Here is a 22,832-nt window from a genome sequence, read left to right as displayed (position 1 = left end):
AAATTTAAGAAACCTACTAGTCTCCTAACCTGCTTGATATTTCTCGGGCGCTGCAATTGCTCTGCCTGTTTCCTCTTACTTTCCGCACAAGATATGGTATTTTCTGAAATTGTAAACCCAAGAAAATCAATTTTCTTTCTGAAGAGACGCGACTTTCGATAACTAATCGTCAGTCCTTTGTCTTTCATCTTTCCCAGAACAGAATCCAACACTCTCAGTTGTTCTTCCTCGGTAGCGTTTGCAATAACTACGTCATCATAATAACATATTGCATCAGTTTGATAATGCTCTCCTAGCGTCTTCTGCATCAGTTCCGCAAGGTGAAAAGGTCCACTACGACAGCCATAAAATAACCTTTTGTATCTAAACGTTCCCATTTCTGTCAAGAAACCTGCATATTTTCTTGTATCTTCAGAAATCTGCATATTTGCAAATGCAAACGGAATATCAAGAACTGTAAATATAGTTCCTCCAGAAAGCTTACATATTGTCGACCTAATACGAGGGGCGATCAGGTTGCTCTGACCCTAACATAGAAAGAGCAGCAATAGGGTTTCATTTTTTTTATTGTTTTTCAACATATTCCCCTGCAACTCCAATGCACTTCTCCCATCGGTGCTCCAACGCCTGGATACCTTGCAAAAAAAATTCTTCCGACAGCTCCTTTAATCATGAGTCCACAGCCCTTATCACCTCAGAATCATCAGAAAATTTTTGCCCACGAATGTCATTCTTCAAATGCTTGAACAAATGGAAATCACTGGGGGCCAAATCTGGGGAATAGGGTGGGTGGGGCAGCAATTTGAACGATGCATCTGCGATAGCGGCCCTCGCAATGCATGAGGTGTGGACAGGTGCATTGTCCTGGTGAAGGAGCACAAGACGGGTCAACATCCCACACCTCTTTTTCTTGATGGAATCACGTAATTTCTTGATTAGGTCACTGTAGTATGTGCCAGTGATGGTTTGGCCTCTTTGTAGATAGTCCACAAGAAGGACACCCTTGCAGTCCCAGAAAATTGAGGCCATCACCTTCTTGGTTGACATTTTCACCTTGAACTTCTTCGTTGGTGGAGAATGTGGGTGTTTCCACTCCATGCTTTGTGATTTTGTTTCTGAGTCGAAGTGATGGACCCATGTTTAATCCATAGTTACAAATCGGGCAAGGAAATTGTCTATATTAGCACGAAACTTGGCAAGAAGTTCTTGACTGATGAGCACTCTGGTGAGCTTCTGATCTGGGGTGAGGTTTCGAGGGACCCATCTTGCAGCAATTTTTTTCATTTGCAATTCCCGGGTAATTATGTTTTGCACAGTGCCATATGACAGGCCGCGCATCTCAGCAACATGACGGATAGTGACTCGACGATCCTTCAGCACGATATCGTGGACTTTGTTAATGTTTTCGGTCGTCATGACAGTTTTTGGTGCTCCACCTGCATGTTCATCCTCACACGACTCTCTCCCACAATTAAGCTCACGACACCATCTCTTCACCATACTGTATGAAGGAGCACTGTCCTCTAATGTATCCACCAAGTCCTCATGAATTTTGGATACCGTCCACTTCTTCTTCACAAAATATTTCATCACCGCTCTCACCTCAGTTTTCTCCATTCTGGCACATTGACACAACTTCACTCAGTTAAACCCCTGTCAAAAGAAAACTGTACGCTACTCAGACTTGCAATTCAGATTGAAAGCATATAAAGGACCACTAAACAACAACAAAATAAAAAATCAATCGTGACGTCATTCCTTCTATGTTAGGGTCGGAGCAACCTGATCGCCCCTCGTATCAGGTATTTCTCTACGTCTAGCCTCCAATCTCTTATTCAAGCCTTTGCTGTCGATGATCACTTTACATGTGTTATCTCTCTTCACATGAAGGATAGGCGGTGAAAGGTAATCTGTATCACCCCTTTCAATGATCCCGTCTTCAAGCATCTGCTCAATCGCCTGATTCATTAATTTCCTCTTTTGCTCAGAAAGTGGCCTAGGTTTCGCTCGGAACGGCTTCTCGTTATTCACATCCAAACGAACCTCGTAATCCTTTGCTAATCCCGGTTTATCTTGAAAAACATCAATATGCCTTCTCAGTATGGCAATCAATTTCGGCTTGTTTTCCTCTGAGATATCGGTACCCTCCATCAGCATGGCAATCCTTCTCTCTTCGTCAACCCCCTCCTCCTTGATGTCGCTGCTACGTGTCTCCGCTCCGCAAGCAGAAACGTTCTCTCGGACTCCATTCGAGATCGAACCCAGTCCCCTAGAACCAACAGCATCAACGCTGTCACGTGTCGACGGCGCATCAAAAGGCACGATTTTCGAAAGATCAGGCTCAATTGCCCACCCGTTACGATGAATCATGGGTATAAGTCCCAGCTTAGCCATTAATGTCCTTCCCATTAACATTTCATGATTAGCATTAGATAACACAAATATCTGATCCCGAGCCTTGTGTCCGTGAAACTTAATATTCACGTAAGCGCTCCCCAAAGATTCCACATTTCCTTCCGCAAGTATTACTTTAGTTTTGTAACCCTTCAACTTTACTCCATTTGTCTTCATTTTCTCGAAAACCTCCAAAGACACAAAGTTATTGGACGACGCCGTATCAATACATGCGTGTACTTCCACATTAGCCACGTTGCATAAAACGATAGGTTCCCTTACGTCTTTTACATTTACATTGTGAGGTGAAAAATTTTCCTTCTGTGTAAAATTTGCAGTTTCCACGCCACGAACTTGACAAATTCGTGGCGACTCTACGAGTTTTTTGTTGCTTCCTTCCCACGTTCATTAATCTTGTTTTCCCTATGGTGATTTGAAGCTCTGCAACCTTTCTGTCCACAAGTGTAGCATAATTTATTTCTCTTGCAATCTTCCTTCGAAAAGCGGTTCTGTTTGTTTTCATCCCTCACCGCAAGCCGCGAGGGTGGAGGGCATGAAACCACATGTTCAGCCCTCAAGCGCTCGACTTTCGGGCGGTCAAAACCAATGCTCACAGGGTCCAAGAAAATATCAGATTTCTTTCTCCCCCTCTCCTCTTCGCATTCCTGGTTAACTGACTTTCTTAGGGCCAAGTTACGAATTTCGTCTTCCGAAACGAAAGACTTGAATCTCTGCCTTTCCAAAAACTCCGATTGCAATTCTAGCGAGTACTCGCTCATTTCTCTCATAGAAGTTAATGTCTTGTTGTACAAATAATCCCTAAATACCGGATTGCAGTGCGATTTCACAAAGTCAATTCTCTCCTGTGCAGAAGCCGAATTCCTTATCCTACTAAAATGCCTGTCAACTTTGCGAACGTATTCCGCCAATCCCTCGTTAGCAAGTTGAAACCTCTGAGACAAAAATAACTCTGCTTCTCTCTGATAATCCAATCCATGAAAAGCTTGCAAGAATTTATGCCTGAATTGTGAAAAACACCGAACGGTTCCGTGAACAAAAACCACTCCCTCGCTTCATTTCGCAACGAAAGAGGAATAAACTGCTTCAGAAGATCGATCATCTTCAGAAATTTTCAGCGTTCTCGCGTAATCTTGAATCCTATCCAGATACGAAAAAGCATCTTCCTTGCCTACATTTCCCTCAAATGTCGGAAGCGGCAAACGAATTTCGTCCATTGTCACTCTCGGAACGCACCTTTGTTCCTCAACAACAGAAAATTCTAACGCGGTCGGGCTGGACCTGCTCGAGTTACCAAGCGACATTTTTGTAACTTCCCCTTTTCTGTTTCGCAAGATCATCGGTTCGATCCTCGTCCATTTCTCTCCTTAACTTTCAAAGCAAAAATCTCGTTCAATATCCTGCGACAAGACCTCAAATAACTAAGTTCAATCGCGGACAGAACCCCCAAATAATTAAGTTCAATCCCGGACAGAGCCCACAAATAAATTTGTTACTCGCTTGGCCCCCCACACTTTACCTCCGCACTCTAGTTTCGGTGCACTTCGTACTCGGCTCAGATTTGTCTAGGGGTATCTTTCTTTGTACGACAATGCACGTGGGTTGCTACAAGTCAACATAATTATATAATTAACTACAAGAGAGAACGGATAACTTTTGCGAAACCTTTATGATCAGGGGGATAAATTACCTTGTCCAGCGTTTGTGAAATTAAAAACGGAAATTTTGGATATTTTCTATAGTTTAATTAAAGTAAAATTTGAAGTATATACAGGTCGTATCCGAACGTTCATTTCTCTAATTATTTATCGGGCCAAAACTCTAATTTTGATGTTGGAATCTCTATTGTTTGTACCTGGATGCTTTACATTTTATGAATTACATCTGAAGTACGCTTGTCACAAGGTAGACTCGCGTTACTCCAAGAAACGTCTTAACAGGCGCTAGGCCGCCCGACGTGTACATTTCTCAACACTCCACGGTGACAAGGCACTAGGCTGCCCGGCGCACCGTAATTACTTCAAAATAACATCCAGTACAAACTACCTTTTTACCTGTAAACTGGACACCAAGGCACTAGCTTGCCCGGCAATCCAATCTCTTACAGCATCCGTTTCGGGAGACCTGTCCTCCGGTCCTAGCTAACCGAAGCAAAAACAGCCTCTCCCTTCCAAGTCTCAGTTCCAACAGCCGACCTCCCCTACTCTCATCTGGGAGTTTATATACGTTTGGTTGGCGTCTGTTGCCAACCGCCCTTCTTTCAAAATTTTTAATCTTTAACAGCTAAACTGCCTGCCTTTTCCTCGAACGTTCGAAACACGAAGAAAGAACAGAGAGCTACATGGTATTTATACATGGAATAATACGAACCTAAAAATGCATAATAAATTGATTTACACTAATAACACATATATATGTTTATACACTTGATTACCTAATTAATTAACATATTAATAAATATTTAAATAAGGAAAAAAAAAACACTGTTGCCCTGACACGGGGGCAGGGTAACAGATTCCCCCTCCCCAGCGTTACAATTCAATCTGAAATTTAAATTTCAGTCTGTGTGAATTGTCTCAAAGTCACTGAGAAAAGTTAAGCACTGTATCTGAAAAAAAAGAAAAAAGTTCACTGAAAAGTTATTTTCACTACACGTCAAAAACGTCTCTGAAAAAGAAGAGTCTCGATTTCACTGCACTAAATATCCTATTTCCACACTGTTTCTTCCTCCGGAATCCTGTAACCTCCTGGACATCTCGGTCATCTGGTCATCAGGACTGCTCCCAGGTGCAGACAGATTCAGCTCCTCCACCTTCCAAAGAACATGCCCGGTTCCCGCTCTAGGGTCGTCTCAGCCTCCTCCTCGGTCCATCCGAAGAACCTCCGGCTCCTTAGTCCCCTAGTCCTTGCGTCTGGGACATCCGCGGTACTCGGTTCGACTTCTGCCAAATTTCAGCTTCAAATGCTTTCAAAAAGTTCTATCGTTCGATCACACGACCCGACTTAAATATGGCTTTTCCATTTTTCATCTTTAAGGAATTCCCTTCCTTCTTCGGGCATCGAACTGCCATCCTTCAGCATTCTCTTAGCGATGAAAATCTCATGTCTTCATGTTCACAATTGTCACCACCCTTTATCGGCAAAAGGTTGACATAACATAAAATACAACAGTCCGTAATTTTAAATCTTACATTCACAAGAAATGAATTTACCAGGACACTAATGTGTAGCGACAATAAATCAGGAACTTAATTACTACTGTACAAACTAGAAGTCGGTCACTCGGCTTCCTTTTCATCATTTTTCACAGCCCTTCTACCCCCTCCCCTTGAGATGGATTCTCAGGGTAGAATTTAGGGACGAGTGCTTTCCCTCACACTTCTCAAATTTCTTCTCGGAACGACCTTCAGCTGGTCAACGTTAGCCAGAACTCTCTTCCCCTCACCTTCCTTTTCCAAGACAACATTATTTGGAGCAGTGAAATTCAGAATTCTGTAGATCCCTTTGAATTTCGGGAAAAAGCACGCAGTTTGCTTATTAAAAGCAGACGAAATTCTATGCTCTTGAAGCAGTACTCGATCTCCGACACGAAGATTAACCTTTCTTCTACCCTTATTGTAGGCCTTTGACGCCTTTTGCCTCGTCTTTTCCTCTTTTTCTCTTGCAAATTCGAAAGCCGCGCCCATTCTTTCCTTTAACTGTATGACGTAATCCATCTGTTTTTCCGCCGTGACGTCCTCCCCGGTTCCATCTTCCCTCTGAAGCTCCATTTTCCGAGTGTCATGCGGTGTGTACAAATCACGTCCAAAGAACAAAAATGACGGCTTCAATCCAGTCATCGAATTCGTTGCATTTTTAATGGCAAAACTTATCGCGTCCAAATTTTCAGCCCACGACGAGTGTTCTCTGCAGAACTTCCCAAGTGCTTGCTTGATTATCTTAATAGCTGCTTCTGATTTATTTCCCTTCGGTCTATATGGCGTAATATAGACAGACTTGCAATTCACAGAGCGCAACGTTTGTGAATACAGTTTGCTTCGAAATACACTCTGGTTGTCACTGACAACGTATTTCGGGAATCCTGACTGAAAACAGTACTTCAAAAATGCTTGCGAGATCGTCCTCGCCGTTGTAGTTCTAAGTGGTGTCAAACTAATGTGCCTTGAGAACTCATCTTGAATGACTAAACAGTACTTGTATCTACCCTTCGTACTTGTAGGCAGTGGTCCAAAAATGTCCAGAAACACTTTGTATCCAGGCGCAGTAGATTTTCTCGAGTTCATAAATCCCATCTTTCTGCTGTTGTCAGGATTATACTGAAGACAAGTGATACAACTTTTGCAATAGTTACTGACATCTTTGACTACTCCGTCCCAAGTATAATTCTCTAGAACCTTAAACAATGTCTTTCCATGTCCTAAGTGCGCAGATAATAAATCATCATGCGAAGATTTAAGTACTTCATTCTTCAACTTCTCTGGTACCCACAGCTTCAATCTGGAGCTAAACGGTGGATAAAGTCCAGTGTTTTCGTCAACGAAACGGTAAAGCAGTCCATCATCGTCGAGACAGGAATGTTGGAGATAAAAGTCAAATTTTCTCTTCTCTCGAGAATCCTTTATTTCAATTTCTTCTCCATTTAAACATCCAATTAATTTTGACAAATAAGGATCACTCTGTTGTCCTCTTTTCCATATATCTTTATCGTTAAGATCTACGGGCGGCGAAGTTTCTTTCTGTCCGTCCGTCTGTTTTCCATTTACAGTGTTGCCAGTTGCATCTGTAAACATCGCTTCCGTTTTCCTTTTCTGCTTCCGGTCGAATTTCTGACACACTTTGCCTTCGACTTTAGGAATCTCGTGGTGTTCCATTATCGTCCCATCCGGCATCTCTAATCTGAAATATCCATCAGGCTTGATGTCCTCTATCGGATAATTCTCTTCTGCATCCGAAGATCCAATGTAATTCTCCCTTTCAGAGAATCCCGCTTCGATCCTCGACAAGTAGTCAACCGCTGTGTTATTTCTACCGGCAATGTATTTTACTGTAACTGGAAACCTGGTCACCCTGTTTATCATTCTGTTTATGTGGCTCGGAATATGAGAAGATTTCAAGATATCCACGAGCGCAGAATGGTCAGTGTAAGCTATCACTTCCGGTGCTTGCAGAAAGTAATATTCAAATTTCTCCAGACCCATGGTCAACGCAAATAACTCTTTCGCTGTGACAGAATAAGAACGCTGAGTTTCAGACAGCTTCTTACTCCCAAATGCAACAGTCTGCAATTTTCTCGTTTTGTCGTCCTCCTGAGCGACGATATAGCCAAGCGCTATGTCAGAGCAGTCTACAAACAAGTGAAACGGTTTCGAAACGTCAGGAATCTTGAGATCAGGACTATTTACAATTGCATCCTTCATTTTCTGCAAACTCTCTTCTTGTTCTTTTCCCCAAGAAAATTTCCTATTTCCTTGTAACAAGTCCGTGATCGGTTTGGATATCTTTGCTTGGTCCTTTATGAAATCCGACAGAAAATTTAAGAAACCTACTAGTCTCCTAACCTGCTTGATATTTCTCGGGCGCTGCAATTGCTCTGCCTGTTTCCTCTTACTTTCCGCACAAGATATGGTATTTTCTGAAATTGTAAACCCAAGAAAATCAATTTTCTTTCTGAAGAGACGCGACTTTCGATAACTAATCGTCAGTCCTTTGTCTTTCATCTTTCCCAGAACAGAATCCAACACTCTCAGTTGTTCTTCCTCGGTAGCGTTTGCAATAACTACGTCATCATAATAACATATTGCATCAGTTTGATAATGCTCTCCTAGCGTCTTCTGCATCAGTTCCGCAAGGTGAAAAGGTCCACTACGACAGCCATAAAATAACCTTTTGTATCTAAACGTTCCCATTTCTGTCAAGAAACCTGCATATTTTCTTGTATCTTCAGAAATCTGCATATTTGCAAATGCAAACGGAATATCAAGAACTGTAAATATAGTTCCTCCAGAAAGCTTACATATTGTCGACCTAATACGAGGGGCGATCAGGTTGCTCTGACCCTAACATAGAAAGAGCAGCAATAGGGTTTCATTTTTTTTATTGTTTTTCAACATATTCCCCTGCAACTCCAATGCACTTCTCCCATCGGTGCTCCAACGCCTGGATACCTTGCAAAAAAAATTCTTCCGACAGCTCCTTTAATCATGAGTCCACAGCCCTTATCACCTCAGAATCATCAGAAAATTTTTGCCCACGAATGTCATTCTTCAAATGCTTGAACAAATGGAAATCACTGGGGGCCAAATCTGGGGAATAGGGTGGGTGGGGCAGCAATTTGAACGATGCATCTGCGATAGCGGCCCTCGCAATGCATGAGGTGTGGACAGGTGCATTGTCCTGGTGAAGGAGCACAAGACGGGTCAACATCCCACACCTCTTTTTCTTGATGGAATCACGTAATTTCTTGATTAGGTCACTGTAGTATGTGCCAGTGATGGTTTGGCCTCTTTGTAGATAGTCCACAAGAAGGACACCCTTGCAGTCCCAGAAAATTGAGGCCATCACCTTCTTGGTTGACATTTTCACCTTGAACTTCTTCGTTGGTGGAGAATGTGGGTGTTTCCACTCCATGCTTTGTGATTTTGTTTCTGAGTCGAAGTGATGGACCCATGTTTAATCCATAGTTACAAATCGGGCAAGGAAATTGTCTATATTAGCACGAAACTTGGCAAGAAGTTCTTGACTGATGAGCACTCTGGTGAGCTTCTGATCTGGGGTGAGGTTTCGAGGGACCCATCTTGCAGCAATTTTTTTCATTTGCAATTCCCGGGTAATTATGTTTTGCACAGTGCCATATGACAGGCCGCGCATCTCAGCAACATGACGGATAGTGACTCGACGATCCTTCAGCACGATATCGTGGACTTTGTTAATGTTTTCGGTCGTCATGACAGTTTTTGGTGCTCCACCTGCATGTTCATCCTCACACGACTCTCTCCCACAATTAAGCTCACGACACCATCTCTTCACCATACTGTATGAAGGAGCACTGTCCTCTAATGTATCCACCAAGTCCTCATGAATTTTGGATACCGTCCACTTCTTCTTCACAAAATATTTCATCACCGCTCTCACCTCAGTTTTCTCCATTCTGGCACATTGACACAACTTCACTCAGTTAAACCCCTGTCAAAAGAAAACTGTACGCTACTCAGACTTGCAATTCAGATTGAAAGCATATAAAGGACCACTAAACAACAACAAAATAAAAAATCAATCGTGACGTCATTCCTTCTATGTTAGGGTCGGAGCAACCTGATCGCCCCTCGTATCAGGTATTTCTCTACGTCTAGCCTCCAATCTCTTATTCAAGCCTTTGCTGTCGATGATCACTTTACATGTGTTATCTCTCTTCACATGAAGGATAGGCGGTGAAAGGTAATCTGTATCACCCCTTTCAATGATCCCGTCTTCAAGCATCTGCTCAATCGCCTGATTCATTAATTTCCTCTTTTGCTCAGAAAGTGGCCTAGGTTTCGCTCGGAACGGCTTCTCGTTATTCACATCCAAACGAACCTCGTAATCCTTTGCTAATCCCGGTTTATCTTGAAAAACATCAATATGCCTTCTCAGTATGGCAATCAATTTCGGCTTGTTTTCCTCTGAGATATCGGTACCCTCCATCAGCATGGCAATCCTTCTCTCTTCGTCAACCCCCTCCTCCTTGATGTCGCTGCTACGTGTCTCCGCTCCGCAAGCAGAAACGTTCTCTCGGACTCCATTCGAGATCGAACCCAGTCCCCTAGAACCAACAGCATCAACGCTGTCACGTGTCGACGGCGCATCAAAAGGCACGATTTTCGAAAGATCAGGCTCAATTGCCCACCCGTTACGATGAATCATGGGTATAAGTCCCAGCTTAGCCATTAATGTCCTTCCCATTAACATTTCATGATTAGCATTAGATAACACAAATATCTGATCCCGAGCCTTGTGTCCGTGAAACTTAATATTCACGTAAGCGCTCCCCAAAGATTCCACATTTCCTTCCGCAAGTATTACTTTAGTTTTGTAACCCTTCAACTTTACTCCATTTGTCTTCATTTTCTCGAAAACCTCCAAAGACACAAAGTTATTGGACGACGCCGTATCAATACATGCGTGTACTTCCACATTACCCACGTTGCATAAAACGATAGGTTCCCTTACGTCTTTTACATTTACATTGTGAGGTGAAAAATTTTCCTTCTGTGTAAAATTTGCAGTTTCCACGCCACGAACTTGACAAATTCGTGGCGACTCTACGAGTTTTTTGTTGCTTCCTTCCCACGTTCATTAATCTTGTTTTCCCTATGGTGATTTGAAGCTCTGCAACCTTTCTGTCCACAAGTGTAGCATAATTTATTTCTCTTGCAATCTTCCTTCGAAAAGCGGTTCTGTTTGTTTTCATCCCTCACCGCAAGCCGCGAGGGTGGAGGGCATGAAACCACATGTTCAGCCCTCAAGCGCTCGACTTTCGGGCGGTCAAAACCAATGCTCACAGGGTCCAAGAAAATATCAGATTTCTTTCTCCCCCTCTCCTCTTCGCATTCCTGGTTAACTGACTTTCTTAGGGCCAAGTTACGAATTTCGTCTTCCGAAACGAAAGACTTGAATCTCTGCCTTTCCAAAAACTCCGATTGCAATTCTAGCGAGTACTCGCTCATTTCTCTCATAGAAGTTAATGTCTTGTTGTACAAATAATCCCTAAATACCGGATTGCAGTGCGATTTCACAAAGTCAATTCTCTCCTGTGCAGAAGCCGAATTCTTTATCCTGCTAAAATGCCTGTCAACTTTGCGAACGTATTCCGCCAATCCCTCGTTAGCAAGTTGAAACCTCTGAGACAAAAATAACTCTGCTTCTCTCTGATAATCCAATCCATGAAAAGCTTGCAAGAATTTATGCCTGAATTGTGAAAAACACCGAACGGTTCCGTGAACAAAAACCACTCCCTCGCTTCATTTCGCAACGAAAGAGGAATAAACTGCTTCAGAAGATCGATCATCTTCAGAAATTTTCAGCGTTCTCGCGTAATCTTGAATCCTATCCAGATACGAAAAAGCATCTTCCTTGCCTACATTTCCCTCAAATGTCGGAAGCGGCAAACGAATTTCGTCCATTGTCACTCTCGGAACGCACCTTTGTTCCTCAACAACAGAAAATTCTAACGCGGTCGGGCTGGACCTGCTCGAGTTACCAAGCGACATTTTTGTAACTTCCCCTTTTCTGTTTCGCAAGATCATCGGTTCGATCCTCGTCCATTTCTCTCCTTAACTTTCAAAGCAAAAATCTCGTTCAATATCCTGCGACAAGACCTCAAATAACTAAGTTCAATCGCGGACAGAACCCCCAAATAATTAAGTTCAATCCCGGACAGAGCCCACAAATAAATTTGTTACTCGCTTGGCCCCCCACACTTTACCTCCGCACTCTAGTTTCGGTGCACTTCGTACTCGGCTCAGATTTGTCTAGGGGTATCTTTCTTTGTACGACAATGCACGTGGGTTGCTACAAGTCAACATAATTATATAATTAACTACAAGAGAGAACGGATAACTTTTGCAAAACCTTTATGATCAGGGGGATAAATTACCTTGTCCAGCGTTTGTGAAATTAAAAACGGAAATTTTGGATATTTTCTATAGTTTAATTAAAGTAAAATTTGAAGTATATACAGGTCGTATCCGAACGTTCATTTCTCTAATTATTTATCGGGCCAAAACTCTAATTTTGATGTTGGAATCTCTATTGTTTGTACCTGGATGCTTTACATTTTATGAATTACATCTGAAGTACGCTTGTCACAAGGTAGACTCGCGTTACTCCAAGAAACGTCTTAACAGGCGCTAGGCCGCCCGACGTGTACATTTCTCAACACTCCACGGTGACAAGGCACTAGGCTGCCCGGCGCACCGTAATTACTTCAAAATAACATCCAGTACAAACTACCTTTTTACCTGTAAACTGGACACCAAGGCACTAGCTTGCCCGGCAATCCAATCTCTTACAGCATCCGTTTCGGGAGACCTGTCCTCCGGTCCTAGCTAACCGAAGCAAAAACAGCCTCTCCCTTCCAAGTCTCAGTTCCAACAGCCGACCTCCCCTACTCTCATCTGGGAGTTTATATACGTTTGGTTGGCGTCTGTTGCCAACCGCCCTTCTTTCAAAATTTTTAATCTTTAACAGCTAAACTGCCCGCCTTTCTTTTGAACGTTCGAAACACGAAGCAAGAACAGAGAGCTACATGGTATTTATACATGGAATAATACGAACCTAAAAATGCATAATAAATTGATTTACACTAATAACATATATAAATGTTTATACACTTGATTACGTAATTAATTAACATATTAATAAATATTTAAATAAGGAAAAAAAAACACTGTTGCCCTGACACGGGGGCAGGGTAACATATTGTATATGTCAATTTACCAAGAATTTTATTTTAAAATATTGAAGAATTACATCAGAATATTAAAATACGTGTTATATGATCACAAAATCCATCTTTTCATGCAAAACTGATGCAATATATTTTAAAAAGTTCGAATCTTTCATATTTTCTAGGATACTTGGACTTCGTGAAAGTGTCGTGCAGCATTTTTGCAGACCCCTTGAAAGACTAAAATGCTGGAAAATATCTGCGGGTATTAGTAAATAAATTCCAATTGATACTTTCTAACACCGATCTGCTCAGTCCTAGTAGTTTCTTAAATTTTTCCTCACCCGAAAGTGTCATTCTGAAAAAATATGAAATATGACTTCACCATTGATTAATTTATAGTATTTCCTGTGTGGAACATACTGATACATTATACTGTTCAGTATTTACAACCTAGTCGTTGCAGGACCTTGTAGTTGATGGTGAGGCTTGCATGCTCTGATGATCCCCTAGGCTATACCGGCCATTAGCTTAGCTACTGGCAGGGTCTCCCATGCCGGGCAAACTAGCAAGTAAAGAGCCAGACTAAGAAGCAACCTATTGGTCAACAGCTCCAAAGGCGGAAGAAGATGGATGGTCATCTGAACGGCTGAGGAGGCGGAGGAACCTAGAGGAGTAATACCTTGTAAAGGCCCCTTACCAGGGATACGCTGAAGAGCTCAACGACATCTGTGTCGGAGAAGGAGACCTTCGGAACGGCAGAGATGGCGGAAGAGGCAACCCACTCTCTTGGGAGAAGAGGGAACCCACTGTCTTGTGGAGAAGGGAAACTTCAAAGGCTAAAGAAGTAAACCCTGAAATAAAATCCTGGTCCACTAGGTTGGGAGTTGAGTGCTGTGCCGACAACTCAGCCCTGAAAAATTCCAACAGTTACGAAACCACAATCAGAGCCTCGGAAGGATGGAAGGATGGACATAAACTAAGACAACCAAGGCGAAACTATGTGGACATTGAGATGGGTACATGGAACATCAGAACACTTCTCAAACCAGGAGCCCTGAAAATAGTCAGGAACCAACTGATTAAATATAACATACCGATAGCTGCCCTACAGGAAACAAAGTGGACAGATAATGATATATGGGAAACAAAGACACTTGTTATATACAGTAGTGGCAAAAAGAAAGGAAATAAAGGAGCAGGGGTGGCCTTCATAGTAGAGAGAAGAATGAAAGAGAACATAATTGATTTTAAACCTATAGATGAGAGAATGTGTAAAATAAGAATGAGAACTAAATAATTTAATGTAACCATTATAATTGTCTATGCACGTACAGAAGAAAAAGAACAATTAATAAATGATGACTTCTATGAATAACTAGAAAAGACAATAGACAGAGTACCATCCAGCGATGTGAAGATAATAATGGAGGACCTCAACGCACAAATAGCAAACAGGAAATCTATAAAGCACAGGTTACATGGAAATTCTAACAATAATACTCAAAGACTCATTGACCTGGCAATTAGTAAAAAAAATGATAATAGCATCCACAATGTTCCCCAGACAACAAATACATAAATATACAGGGAGATCACCTGATGGAAGAACCAACAATCAAAAAGCATTATAAATGTATGATCATACAGAGGGGCCAGTTGTGGAAGAGGCCATTACCTAGTCAAAGTAGTCTTCAGAGGATGAATAACAAAATCACAAAGAAATAAAACAGAAACTAATAAGATATTAAGAAACTGACAGAAAAGATACATAGTGAGAGGTTTAAGAAGGAAGGAAAGAAGTAGGCACAACCAACAAGCAAGTTCCAGAAGAAGCAGAAGTAATATGGAATAAAATAAAATCAAATATTGAGGAAACAGCAAAGGTAGTGTTAGGACCAATGGAGTACAACAAAGGGAAGGAAAGGTTTGATGAAGAATGCAAAGGGCCATCCAAGAAAGAGATTCAGTATGTCAGTCATATCTAGACAGACCAACAAGAGCAAAGTAACAAAAACTGGAAGAGCTAGGAAAAATAGTGTACAACATATGTCGTAGGAAGAAAAGAAAACATGTAACAGAGAAAAAAAAATCAATCAAGACTTTAAACAAAGGAATATATACATGATACACAAGGAATTTAAGGGAAGGATTTAATCCAAGAACAAACATCTGCAAAGATGAAGAGGGAACACTACTAGCGAATGAAAAGCAAATATTAAATAGATGTGCTGAATATTTTGAACAGTTACTGAACAACACAGAACCCCAAAATGAGGACCAAGAAATGAGACCAACAAGAGTCAGAAGAGCCACCCACACTAGCAGAAATTCGAAAAGCTATTCTGAACCTAAAAAATAACAAAGCACCAGATAAAGACAGAATACGAGCAGAAATGTGGAAATATGGAGGGAAGAAGTTGTTAGAATCCCTACACTTACTCCTATGCAAAGTCTGGAGCTAGAACATGTGCCAGATAACTGGAAACAAAGTATAATTTACCCAAATTCAAGAAAGGTGATAAGCAAATGTGTGAAAATTACAGGGAATATTGGACAAGCGTACTTAGGGAAAGACTGCAACCATATGCAGAAGAAGCATTAGGAGAGTACCAAGCCGGCTTCAGAAAAGGCAGGTCTACAATAGATCAAATATACACAGTCAGACAGATACTGCCCGACCCTGTGGCCGAGTGGTTAGCACATCGCGCTGCGACGCCAAGGGTCCCGGGTTCGAATCCCGGTCGGGCTTGGTTGTTTGTGAATGTCCATTCATCAATTTCATCATTTCATCACTCATCCTCATCTTCGCAAATTAGCCAAGAGGCACAAAACGCGAAGTAAAATAAACTAAATCAAATCAAATCAAATCAAATCAGACAGATACTGGAGAAGTGTTGGGAAGGGAACATAGAAATAGCAAGTCTTTGTCGGTTTTAATCAAGCATATGACTCCATTGATAGAACTAAAATTGGAAACATATTGAGTACATTCAGAATACCCACAAAATTAATTTGGTTGGTAGGATTGACGATGCAGAACACCAAAGCATGTGTGAAGAGAGAAGCAAATATTGGAGAGAGCTTTTCAGTTAAACAAGGTCTCAAACAAGGAGATGGCTTGGCACCACTCCTGTTCAATCTGTCTCTGGAATATGTGATAAGGAAACTAATGACAGATAGCAGAAGAACATTAGAATAAAAGTCGACCCAAATAGTTGGGTATGCAGATGACATCAATATCATAGGAAGATCAATAAGATCCAATTAAATAAGTGTTGGAAATAATAGACGAGAAAAGGAAGGAAATTCGATTACAAATTAACACAAATAAAACAAAAATAGTAGTCCAAACAAAGAAAGCAAAGTCAAAGGAAAATCATATAAAAATTGGAGAACATGAATTGGAAGTGGTATCAAGTTTTCCTTATCTAGGAGTATTCATCACACACAAAAATGATGAGATGATAGAAGTAAGAAATAGATTACAAAGAGCCAATAAAGCATACTTCTCATTACTACCATTGATTAAATATCATGGAGTTAACCATAGAGCCAAAGTTACTTTGTATAAAACCCTAATTTGCAGCATAAACAAAACAAAACGTCTTGATATCCCAAGTTGTGTTGCTGCTTTTCTGGTCGATTTGCCAGGACTTCTCTGCACAACGACGTGGACGGGTTCAATATTCTCAGGCGAACGCACAGGTTTGCAACGATCACGCTTTGATTCCTGTACTGTTCCTTCCACTAGAAACTTTTCATGCAGTTTGTGTATCGTTTTACTCAAGGGGGCCAACCAAGTTTGAAAATGTGCAGGAAAGAGCCTCTGAGTCCCCACAATGCTCTTTGTTTTGGGGAAAAATAGCCCAGTTGCTGATAGCTGTTCCGTCGTAAGTCTTCCTTTGTCTGCCATTTTGAATACTCGAACCCCCTGGGGACAGGTGGATGCACTATGCTTCAGTTTTCATCACACAATATTTCTAATGACTACTGCAACTGTTGTTGACACACATGACATCATTCCTCATCTCAGATCTGAAAAAAAAAAAAGAATGGTGGATCATATTGTGCGCCACCCTGTATATGGGAGTGAAACATGGACATTTAAGCAAAGCGCATCTGAAATGGTGGACATGTTTGAACGGAAAATACTGAGGAAGATATTTGGGCCAATAAAAGTGCAAGATATTTGGAGAATAAGAACCAATCAGAAATTACTTGAACTTTACAAAGATGTACCCATCTCAGCTTATATGAGAGCTAAAAGGTTAGAGTGAGCAGGACACGTAATCAGGATGGATGACAGCCGAATCCCCAAGAAGGCGATGCAAGGAGTTTTGGAGGGAAAAGATCAGTGGGGAGACCCAGTAACAGATGGGAAGAAGCAGTTGGAGCAGACACAGTACAGCTGCTTGGAAGTAGGAACTGGAAGTGAGCAGCCTTGGATAGGACAGGATGGAAGAAGAAGAGGAAGTTTGGGGAGGCCATTGACCGAATATGGACCGGAGCACCATAGAAGAAGAATTTACAAATACCTCAGTAGATGAGCTTCATAATGCAGGAAACCTGGTACAGATATATCTTACAGTTTTTATGTTATAAGGAGTAAGGTTGGGTTGCATGACTTTTGAAATGCACCGCATTGCATTTTGCACCAGCTGTATGTAGGTGTGTACATATTGGTATACTGAAATTGTTTAATAATTTTTTTCTAGGATCTTGGACACAAAGTTAATGTCTAGCACACATCCTTTCAAAGAGAAGATCACGACGACTGTTCTTGGACATCTGATTCAAACATTATCTGAGGAACCCTTTGAATTTCCTTCCGTAGGTGAGTAGCCATATTTGCTGAACTTCTTTGCAGTCAATTGCGCACTAAACATAAGGAATGTGTGTGTGTGTGTGTTTGATAACTTATATACAATTGATTGTACCAATGGCACAAGCCATAGGTGTTCATTTGTTGTGTTAGAGTTTTGATGGATTTGAACAGTGCATGTGTGATATGATTGTATATGTAAATAGTAACAAGATATAATAAACCGTATGTAATCTCGTCCAAGATAATTCATGTGTATTGATTATAAACTCCCTAAAGCAAAAATACTGACGTTAACCTAGGGACAGGTAGAAGTGTCGTATGTATGGCTCAAGCTCGAGAATTTGCTTTCGGAAGTGACACTCTCGCCTTCGCGGTTAGCTTCCCTTGTACAAATTCTGTTAGTGGAATGATGCAGCGTGCCTCACCCAAAAAATTAGAACTTTTCGGCAACACTTGAATTTTCTATTCTATTTCCCTTTCTGAAATTCCGATATTGTTACACCACTCGCATTTTCAGCTGGTGACTGGGAAACAACGAATCAGCGAACAGTTGAATTCTCTTTGACATCGCCCATTTTCGAGTCACAGGGCACCAAAATTTCCTGGCAGAACAAAACAAATGAGCATTGGATACACAGCATGTTGCCAAACATAGTGCAAAACAGGAGAGACGTAAAGTTGATCAGCGCTGTTACTGCATAAAAGTTGTTCAGTAATACACAAAGCATGGGAAATTAGTACACAAACAATGTAATAAAATTAAACTGACAAAAACTAGGGTCGTTAGAGTCCAGCACAGATATTTCTGCCGTGCGATGCGCGACACAACTCAAGAAGCAGTGTTGCTAATGGAGCAGATAGAAAAATCGCTGCAGTGCGCCGATGCACAGCTGTTACGTACAACAAGAAAATTAGAGAATTCAGGTCTATCTAACGTTGAGTTTTAAACGTCACCAGGACTAGGATTAATATGTACTAACAAGTGGCTTTGTATGTAGCTACATACATATGGACTAAAAATTTGCAAAATATGAACTAACACATGCGTAAAATTACCAAAAATGCTGCAAAGAAGACTTCTTCATACGATTCCTTATTTGAGTGACTTCAAACAAAATAAAAAAAGATATTATTTTCCATTGCATTATTGCACTGGTGGCATTCTAACTGTTCACTCCCAAAACCCGTATACACTGGTACGGAATTGCAACGGCAGATAATAACATGCCAACGTGTTAAACCGCGACAATTGGACCACAACACTGCGCCTCAAGCAGTATTATTATTTCCTCTCTGTGATCGGCGACAGTCGGTTACCTTTGTTGTACATTTACAAACGATGCCGGCTTCCAAAACAATAACAACATATACTGCCACTAGACGATAAGCTGCGTGGCTTTTTCTTTTGCTATGAACCAGGGCCAGCGCTAGTCATTTTGCCTCCCTGAGGGGTGGCTTTAAGTGCCGCTCCATTTCGAACCCCCCCCCCCTCCCCGTCATTACGCAGGAACGGGAAATTGAAAATCAATATATTCCTAAGTAAAACATCAAAATATAAAATAAATAACGAGACTTCTTATGCTATTTCAATACTGTTAAGTGCAAAAGAATTCGCTCGACCACAGTTTTCAATAGGCTTATTTTTTTCTTCTCTTCAAATTTTGCCACTCTGGGGGAAGGGGTGGCACGGTTCACCCTCCCCTTCCGCTGGCCCTGCTATGAACTTGGTCACCCATCAAAGCATGGCAATTTTAACAAAGAAAACAATATGCATCGCATTAAGCAGCAAAAATGACAGCCTCCTCTATGCCATTTCTACAAGAACATGTGCCGGAGCCAAGAGTTGAAATGCTGTTGAGCCACATAATTTATTTATTTTGAACAATTCCAATATTATGAAATATGAACAATTTGTGAATTAAACCTGTTGAAATATGTAAAATTAAGTATATTTTCCTTAAATATGTAAAAGTAAGTATTTATTAAAGTTAGAAATATAGAAAAATATTGACAATAAAATGTACCTTAAATCACTATAACCATTACTATTCGCAAAGATATCACAAAATTTCAGCGATATTTCGTCAAACTAAAAGTATGTATTTACCTATAAAACCTAGCCCTGATTATAACCAGTAGATAACAGTGAACACAGCTATGGGTTCGGTAAATTGTCTACAGTTCAGAAGCACTCGCACACAACGTAAAACCGGTCAAATACTTAGTATAAAATAAAAATATGGTGCTTCCAATCCAACAAAACTCAACGTCACTTTACCTGCCTTTCCCCTTCCGTGACAGAAATAGTGCTTCATTATTACAGTTGGCAACACTAGTTACTAGCTAGCCAATGAACATGCACTGCATAAAAGAAGCAACCACTACGCCGTGCTATATTGCCACATTACCGTCCCTGCCGAATGGTGTGAACCGCGAGCTGGAGCGCTATTCAATTGTTTTCAATGATGTTTGCGTGAGTGTGTCCACGAATGGAATGACAATACGGCAACAATAGCGAAGTTTGGCGAGCATGGTAGAACTTGTAATGCTAAGAGAGAGGGAGACGAAACGAAAATTGGTATCTATGCAATGGCAACGATATGTGTGTTGTACTCTAACACTCATCGAGGCACACCCCCCCCAGAAAACGATTGGTGGGCAGACGGAGCAAAAAGTTGGTCAGCTGCTAGTTGGGCCCGGGATCAGTACAATTTACTCTCGAGGCACCTAAGAGAGAGATTAAAGGTAAAAAAAAAGGAAACAGGGCCGGAAAGGAGTTGGAAGTTGTCCAGTACAAACTTTAGATTGTACATAGTTTTGTTCTGACTGCTTTTGGATTGGGCTGTTGACTTGAGTTGTGCAATGAAACTAACATTTGTGAATATTTCTTTGCCTTGGTGGAAGTGAGTTTCAGTATATTCCACCATTATCAAAAATATCAAATACAACGCAAGCCGCTACTTATGTGTGGTTTAACAGGTTCTTTCCAAAAACCAACGTTTCAGACCCATTGCCAGATTCTTCCTCAGTGTACTCTAAACATATCACATTCCCCCTCTCCCAACGATCTGGATAAGCTTCAACATTCACTTCTCCTCATACAATCGCAGATGAGTGAAAATTACATATTAGTGCTGGTCGGTGATTTCAACTTCACAACAATAATGTGGCAAAAAAGTAATAATGGAAACAAGTTATATCCAGAGTTTATCAGAGACTCAGGAATCAATCGGAACTTTCTAAATTTAGTATCTGAAGCAGGCCTATCTCAGGTCAACCCGTTCCCCACCCGCAAGGACCGGTTTCTAGACCTTATCTTTTTGTGAACTCAATGGAAACACACCCGAGCATGTTGCTGGAGGAATCCGCAGTTCCCTCTGACCACGTAGCAGTACAATGCAGTGTTGCCATATCTTGTGTCACCAAGGCCGCTAACATTAAAAGTGGTCACTCGTATGCTTGGCATAAAGCGAGTATTTCTGAGATCAAAAGCCTACTTGAATGCGTGCCGTGCGACATTATGCAGCTGACAGACGACGTTGACGAAATGTGTGAAACCTTGTATGAACTGTTATTCTCATCATTTGACGACATTGTCGCATTAGCTCGTAATAAGCGAAGGAAATATCCGACCTGGTTCGATGCGCAATTAATATATGTCTTAAAAGCAAAAGAACGTGCGCATAGAAGATGGAAGCAATCACGACTACAGAGTGACTATGTTGAATTATCCACACACAGATCGAACTTTAAAAAGATGCAAAAAACAAAATATACGGAATATATAACCAGCATGAATGAACAAATTCACAGTAACCCGAAAATGATGTGGAACTTCCTTAAAAGCAAATCCCGCACGAGTAGAATACCATCCCATCTTTACTACGAGGAAACATCATCAACACATCCAGAATCCTAATGTGAACTCTTCTCTGAATATTTTTCTAGCTTCTATTCTCCCGAGCAATGCCAGCTGCTAGATAACAGACTGATAACGAACAACCTGCTCGCGATACCGCAACTCACACTGGCAAGTGGGGAAATAACATCAAAGCTTAAGGGCATACAAAAAGGCAAATCCACAGGTTCAGATCTTCTTCCCTCACACTTCATTTCTGCTTGTGCAAATGAACTCACTCCCCCGTTAGTAATCCTCTACAATAAAATCCTGGAAACAGGTTTTTTCCCCCGCGAGATGGAGAAAATCTCTCGTGACCCCAGTTTTTAAGTCAGGAGCAAACACAATATTAGCAATTACCATCCAATCTCCCTTCTGCCAATATTCTCCAAAGTATTCGAATCACTCATTTTCGATCACCTCAGATGGAATCTAAGAACTGCAGCAGCATAGTTTCATGCAGGGCAGATCCACAACCACGAACTTAGGCAGTGATAACACAAAGCATAGCAGACTGTATAAACAACAAAGGACAGTTGGACGTAATATACACAGACCTCAGCAAAGCATTCGATAGAATAAACCATTCCATCCTTCTCCAGAAACCACTTAGTGTTGGAATCTCTGGTAACTTGCACAAATTACTAGTAAGCTATCTTTCTGATTGCACACAAGCAGTTGTACTAAACGGATTCGCCTCGGCTGAGAGAAGAGTTTCGTCGGGAGTCCTCTAGAGATCCAATTTAGGTCCATACATTTTCTTTCTGTTCGTCAACGATATTTTGAGCCACCTGCAAGAAGGTAATATTCTAATGTACGCAGACGATATGAAATTGTACTACCCAATCAGCTCATTGAATGACTGTCACACGCTGCAGGAAGACCTGAACTCCTTTGCAAACTGGTGTAAGCAGACGGGAATGATCATAAATGTGAATAAGTGCAACGTAATGTTATTCACCAACAAAGAAAGAACCATCACACACGAGTATAAAATTGGCAGCTCGACGTTGAGGCGTACAAGAGTTGTCGTTGACCTCGGTGTCCACTTCACATCTGACCTGTCGTTCAACACCCATTATCAAGCCTTGGTGAAAAGGTGCATAAAGCTTGAAAAGGTGCATAAAGCTTGAAAAGGTTTTCTCGGGCAATCAGCCAGGTGATTTCCGGCCATGAAGGGAATGAAGATGAGAGTGACGTTAGTTCTCGAAATCTCGGAAGCCTTTCCGGAAATCACCTGGCTGATTGCCCGAGAAAACCTTTTCAATATT

At 41.3% G+C, this 22,832-nt stretch overlaps 1 protein-coding gene across 2 annotated transcripts in view; it reads left to right on the top strand.

The window, feature by feature from the left end:
- Window positions 1-22,832, top strand: part of LOC146005019 (poly(A)-specific ribonuclease PARN-like) — a 213,550-nt gene that overhangs the window by 77,377 nt on the left and 113,341 nt on the right. For both annotated transcript variants that reach the window (XM_083144149.1, XM_083144148.1), the window contains exon 7: window positions 17,554-17,672. In XM_083144149.1, coding sequence (XP_083000275.1) covers window positions 17,554-17,672 — 119 coding nt within the window. The remainder of the gene's footprint in view (window positions 1-17,553; window positions 17,673-22,832) is intronic.

The sequence above is a fragment of the Lepisma saccharinum genome, chromosome 22 (genome assembly GCF_977018435.1).
Source record: "Lepisma saccharinum chromosome 22, izLepSacc3.1, whole genome shotgun sequence".
NCBI lineage: Eukaryota > Metazoa > Arthropoda > Insecta > Zygentoma > Lepismatidae > Lepisma > Lepisma saccharinum.
The sequence above is the reverse complement of the archived record's forward strand: the minus strand, read 5'-3'. Positions and strand labels throughout refer to the sequence as shown.